At 38.7% G+C, this 6,373-nt stretch overlaps 1 protein-coding gene across 5 annotated transcripts in view; it reads right to left on the bottom strand.

Moving 5' to 3' along the window:
* The window catches only part of ankrd6b (ankyrin repeat domain 6b), a 59,230-nt gene that overhangs the window by 22,189 nt on the left and 30,668 nt on the right, over positions 1-6,373 (bottom strand). For 4 of the 5 annotated variants that reach the window (XM_046060652.1, XM_046060654.1, XM_046060656.1 and 1 more), the window contains exons 3-5: positions 3,685-3,783; positions 2,052-2,150; positions 413-511 (exon numbers count right to left, since the gene is read on the bottom strand). In XM_046060652.1, the coding sequence (XP_045916608.1) occupies positions 413-511; positions 2,052-2,150; positions 3,685-3,783 (297 nt within the window). Of the gene's footprint in view, positions 1-412; positions 512-2,051; positions 2,151-3,684; positions 3,784-3,865; positions 3,966-6,373 lie in introns of all 5 variants that reach the window. The other variant, XM_046060655.1, reaches the window with a different exon arrangement.

The raw sequence follows: 6,373 nt of genomic DNA, 5'->3' as shown, positions 1-6,373 counted from the left end.
AGTGGCCAAAAGTGACAAGTGCAGACACATTGAATGGTCCTTTATTTGACAAGATTATTTTGGTGTCAGTTCCTTTAAAGACATCATCAGTGGAACAACACTACAAACAGTAAACTGTGCATACATGTTATGTTTTACTTTTGTGAAAAAAACATTCAAATGTTTCTATGTGGCATGCTAAAATGTAATGTAACAGTAACACAAGCAGTAAAGGGTCCTGAAGTTCCTGAAATGTCTCATTCAGTTACACGACAATTTAAAGTGCTTACATTAGTCACAAGCTGCTGACCAAGTAAGGCTGCAGCAGCAAAACACCCGAGTGTACTGAAATGTGTGAAAGATTCTCTTACAGATATAGGAAGCACTGAAGGACAGCTGAAGGAGTAATTACAGGAATACACTGTAGAATCACCTTGTTTTTAGCGTGAACGTTGGCTCCAGCCTTCACCAGCAGTTTAACAGACTGGCTAAAGCCGTGCCAGGACACTTCATGGAGAGCTGTGTTGCCATCCTGACAGGACAAAAAACAAAAAGCCACAGTGATGCACTCCACTTTATGTCAACACAAATCTTACAGATACATTTATTTATGAAGATTCTTGTACTTTGTTACTCTAGATTTTAAGGAACCCATGAAGAATTAGATTGGTATATTGATGAGATTCAGTCAGTACAACAACAGAGTCAGAGTGTCTAGGTTTTACAAAAACTATTTTTTTCCAATCATTTCAACGTTGCCATTTTGTGCTAGCTGTTTAGCTTCTGTCAAAGACACTCAACAGTTCCTGCAGATGTTTAACATAACAGTAAAGAAGCAGATAAAAAACAGGAGGCACTTTAATAAATAAGATTAAAATATACTTATTACACAAAGGGAATTAGGAATAAAGGTCTGTCTCTAATATAAGCATGTTTTAAATAAAGGCCTGCTCTTTTATAAGTAAACAAACACTATATAGATCATTGATAATAGCTTTTGATAAATTTATTAAATGTATTAAAGAGGTCATATTCTGCTTTTTGGCTTTTCCCCTCTCCTTTTATTGAGTTATATATCTTTTTTGTGCAAGTAACAGGTTTGCAAAGTGAAAAAGCCCAAAGGCCACCCCAAAGGGAGTTCCCATCTCACACAGAAAGCTCTGCTCTGAACTGCCTGAAAACAGCTGGAATGTAGTCCAGCCATTACTTTTGTAACTCACGCATCATAATGCTCGCCTGGTGGCTAGTGTGGCATGCATTCAAAACAATGGAGAAACACCTCCCCTCACACCCACCCTCCCTACCAAACCTTAGGATTTCAGTGCACAGTTAAAATGTTACATACCGGTATTTTTACAAAGTATTAACTTACCACTTTGAAATGTCCAGTACCAGTCCAGGTTGCAAAGCTGGTTCTGGAACATGTACAGCTGAACCGAAGCCCTGTTTACAGGTGTGTCAGGACCTGCCCTACTCTGCCTCTGATTGGTTAGTAGTCTTTAACTAAGTACTGGCCATGTGTAACTCCTGACAAAGATCCAATAGAAGTGAGATGGCTCAAACTGTAGCTAGTGAAATGAGGTGCTGCAGCCATGTGCAGTATGACAAAATATGGTGTTTTTTTATTTAACCATTTAAGCCTATTATAATATACAATTCCTAAATAAAATCATGAACCTGATAATGAACATATGACCACTGTAAATTATTTTTGTAACCCACTTTTGTACCATAAAGTACCTACCAAAATACACTATTAATGCACTATATTTCAGCACGTAAAGAGTAAACTGGTAAAATCTGAGTGTTCATGGTTATGCTACGTTGCTACGTATGAACATTTTCTCTTTTATCTCTGATTCTAAACAGACTACTCTACTTTCATGGGAAATAAGGTTAAGCAGATTACAGGCACACTGGTTTCTCTATGATAATCACATCCATTAATGCAGTCATTATGAAGGCTTTGAAATTCCCCCTGTTCCTCTGACTGACTGTAATAGCGGTGCCATTAGCCTCTGTGTGTGTGTGTGTGTGTGTGTGTGTGTGTGTTTCTGTCTTTTAATGCGCACCTTGTCCTGTCTATCCAGTGCACACCCTTCCTGTATGAGAACACTGATGACGTCACTGTTTCCCACCACGGCAGCCCGGTGTAACGCCGTTTGCTCCCCCTGCCAACAGTCACACAAACACTGATTAACGATATGCGTCAAAAAACAGAATCCATTCATAGAGGAAACTATTCCATCATGTGAAAGTTTTCTTGTTGGGTCATTTCCATGCCTCAAAGATTCATAAATCTTTTTCAAAATTATATTATTTCTTAAATTAGCTAAAAAAAATTTCAATCCATTAGAGGTGAGTCTTGTGTCTGTCAGTGCATGCAGTTTGAACTGAATTACTGCATTTTAGTGGGAACAATAGCAGAACTGCTCAAAAGCAATACACCCCTCAACTTTTCCACAGATCAATAGCTGGTGTACAGCTTTCCATACTTATCAAGTCTCAATTTACAAGTAAGGGAATAGTTCAACAATTTGGAAACTACACTTCTATGTTCTTTTTGAGAGTGACACTTTTTCTTGCCATATTTTGACTTTCTGACTATTTCCAGAATTTCCACTCCTGTTTTTTTAGTAGGGACATGGTTAGCCTTAGCTTAGAATAAAGATGGTAAACACCTAGAAGGTAATCTTATCATTTAACATATATTCAAAATAGTACACAATTCCCAAAAAATAAACTATCCCTTTTAACGTTGACAGTTTTGAAAGCTCCTTTTTATTAAAGTCACTATGTACTCCCAAGCTCCGCAGCTTATTACTCAAGCAGGACTGATGATAATATGGTCCCAATAAGTGGTGAGTGACACTTAGCAGGTCAGGTTAGACATAAGAGTGCAGGAAGAAAGAGCAGTGAGCAATGCTTTCCATGAGAGATGGTGGAGAAAGAGGATGGAGAAGGAGGAGGAGAGGTAGAGCTGGACGATAAGGCCAAAAATGTTATCACGATAAAAAGTTTCATATCTTTTGATATCGATAATTATCACGATAAGTATCAAATCGTTATTTCTTGTGAGTTTAAAGGCTGATTTTTTTGTCAACACTTGATACCAAACAGTGGATCACTTCACAAATCTGAGGCAGAACATTCAAAACAATTGTGATAAAATCTTTGTCAACAAATATGCACGAGTCAAATTAAGTAAAAGCTTTTTCCTCTGCAAAATAAACATCTTAATACAAAAATTAAGTCCTAATTTTTGTATGATTTAAGTGAATTAAATCAAACATTTATTGAATGTATAGTAAAAAATTATATTGCAATAATTATTGTTATTGTTTTATTTTCCAGCCCTAAGGAGAGGATAATTCCAAACTAAATAAGAAATGAGCTGAGTGCAACAGCAGCAGTGAAAGAAGGAGTTTGTTCAGGGAAGAAAGGATGGGGGGGACAGATGCCTTCCCTCTAACTGATCCTCCAGGCACCTTCCCGGCCCTACTCCACTGTCTTCTCTGCTCCTCCTCCTGCCACAGTCTGCACACAAGTCGGCAGGTCAGTGAGTCTCATTTAAGGCCACTGGAGGTTTTTAAACTACAGTTGTTGTGGGTCTGAAAATTCATTCAGGATCGCAGTGCGAGAGCTGGAAGTGGATGAAAGTTGAAACATGGCCAACGCAACTGACAGATGGATGATCCTACTCACGTCGTCGTGGATGTCCAGGTCGCAGCCAGCTTTGAGCAGGATACGCACCACATCAATGTGGCCTTTGTAGGCAGCCAAGTGCAGAGGGCTTCTGCCATTCTGTGGACACAAAACACACACAACTCAGCCCACTGAACTAATGCGAAGAAAGAGAGAGTGCAAGTCAAGTAAAGAAACCCACCACTGCTGTCCCACATACAGAATCACAGTCCAGTAGGTCAGATACTGCTGCAGTGTAAGTAAGACTGGTCATGGCCGGTGGCACGACTGAAGACAATCTGCTGCAGAGTACAATCCATCTCAATAATGAGTCGAGCCAAAACAAACAAATCCTTAATCCATGGTTTAAGAGAGTTGTGCACAATCTGCACAGCTGTTCATGTTCTCCACGCAGATGGTTTCAGTTCTATTTGTCCATGTTGAAGAGAGTTCTGCTTCCATCCCAATACAACAGAAACGATTTCATTGGTGAGATTACATTACAAATGTTTAAAACAGCCATGTGAATTCTGTAAAAACTGTTGGCAGCAAGGTCTGTAGATTATCCAGACTAACTGCATATAGAAAGGCATGTCGCTGTTAAATGTAATTTTTAAATGTTAAACAAAATTCTATCTATCTACACTGTATGTGGATGGATGCAGAAATATGACTCATTAATCGTTTCTATTGTTTTTCGCGCATAAATACAAAATTCCCTGAGCCCTGAGTCTCCAAGGTAAGGATTAGCTGTTTTTATTAGGTTTAAATAATTATAAACTGAAACTCATGGGGTGTTGGACTCTTGGACAAAACATTTGAAGATGTCAGCTTGGGCTCTGGGAAATTATAATGGGCATTTTTCACTGTTAGTTGCAGCCCTTCCCTCAAACTCTGGAGTTTTTTAGCCCTTTCATACTCAGCAAAAAATCTTTCACCTTAAAGCCTGGCTAATATAATGAGTAGCATTAACCTTTATCTATTAATATAGATGTTGTTAGTGTGTGTGTATGTAAACTGATACTAACATTCTGTGGTATTGGAAAACGTACCAGTTGGAATGCAGCAATGCTCCATACTTAACCACAGAGGGTGATATGACATATAATAAGGAATGTCAACAGCAGGAAATTCTCTCCTGGCTATTGGCTTAAAGTAGGCAGGAGATATTAGAATAATATTCGCTGTGAGGATTAGGTTAAAAGCTCTCAACACATCCTGACATCCTGAACATTACTTCCAACACAATGAACTGCATTAAGAGGGACAGAGCAGGATGTTGGCATGTAGGTAACTATTCAAATTCCAAACACAAGATCCTGATGATCTCTGTTTATCTGTAATTATACAGACTAAAAACAGTCTAATTACAGATCAAGTGTGTATTCCCACACAACAGCACAAGGCGCATAACATCACAGGTATTACCTCGGAGCTTGGAGGTTCGTGCTTTGTTTGCATGTGACTCTGCTCTTCTCTGATTGATGTGGTCTTCAGATTGAGTTACACTGGGCCTAGCTTGGAGGGAAGCCACCAGTCGAGCTCAGGTAAACAGCAGGGAGCCTCTTTTGTCTCCAGACTGACTGAGGGTCTGTTTGTGGCTCTGCGGTCTGGTTTTTCAGTGGCAGTCAGTATATTGGGTTCACCTTTTAATGGTCTATTGGCTTGTTTGGAAATGATCCAAACTCAGTTCTTTGAGATAGACAGGGACCAGAAGAATCATTCTCCTGAATGAAAAAAAGCTATGGAGTGGGAGGAGCTGCTTTCAGAAATATTTGTTTTGCCTATAAATGTTTGCTTTTTAAAGGTTCTGTGTTGAGTTTTTGACATCTAGTTACGCTATAGTTTTTTCATGCTGTTTTGTTTATCTAGTGCACGCACACAAGGATGCACATGCACACTTAGTGCATCCGGGTAACGCAAATCATGTCAACCTATTTCACTGATCTATAAGTAATGGTAACACCCCAAGATATGCTGCAATTCACCAGCAAAGGCAAGAAAGGGGACGGCTGCTTAGGTAGTAAACATTGATATGAACAATCTTGGATTAAAAAAAAACTGCTTTGCATTTGTTTTATGTGGAAGAAAATTTAAACAATTTGTTAAAACTTTTGTCTGTTTAGAAGAAAACTCCACAAGGCCGCTTTCATAACATCGAATAAACATAGTTTATTTGAGGATTTTCAGTCAGGATTTAGAGCTCATCATAGCACAGAGACAGCACTGGTGAAAATTACTAATGACCTCCTTATTGCATCAGACAAAGGACTTGTCTCTGTACTGGTTTTATTAGATCTTAGTGCTGCATTTGATACCATTGACCATCAGATCCTATTGCAGAGACTGGAATATTTCATTGGCATTAAAGGAACCGCTCTAAGCTGGTTTAAGTCCTATTTATCAGATCGATTTCAGTTTGTACATGTTAACGATGAGTCCTCCATGCACGCCAAAGTTACTCATGGAGTTCCTCAAGGATCTGTCCTTGGACCAATCCTCTTCACTTTATATATGCTTCCTTTAGGCAATATTATCAGGAAACATTCCATAAGCTTTCATTGTTATGCAGATGATACTCAGTTATATCTATCGATCAAGCCAGATGAAACTCATCAGTTAGCTAAACTTCAAATGTGCCTTCAGGATGTTAAAACCTGGATGAGCTGTAATTTTCTTATGTTAAACTCAGATAAAACTGAAGTTATTG

This window comes from Micropterus dolomieu, linkage group LG10 (assembly GCF_021292245.1).
Source record: "Micropterus dolomieu isolate WLL.071019.BEF.003 ecotype Adirondacks linkage group LG10, ASM2129224v1, whole genome shotgun sequence".
Taxonomy (NCBI): Eukaryota; Metazoa; Chordata; class Actinopteri; order Centrarchiformes; family Centrarchidae; genus Micropterus; species Micropterus dolomieu.
The sequence above is the reverse complement of the archived record's forward strand: the minus strand, read 5'-3'. Positions and strand labels throughout refer to the sequence as shown.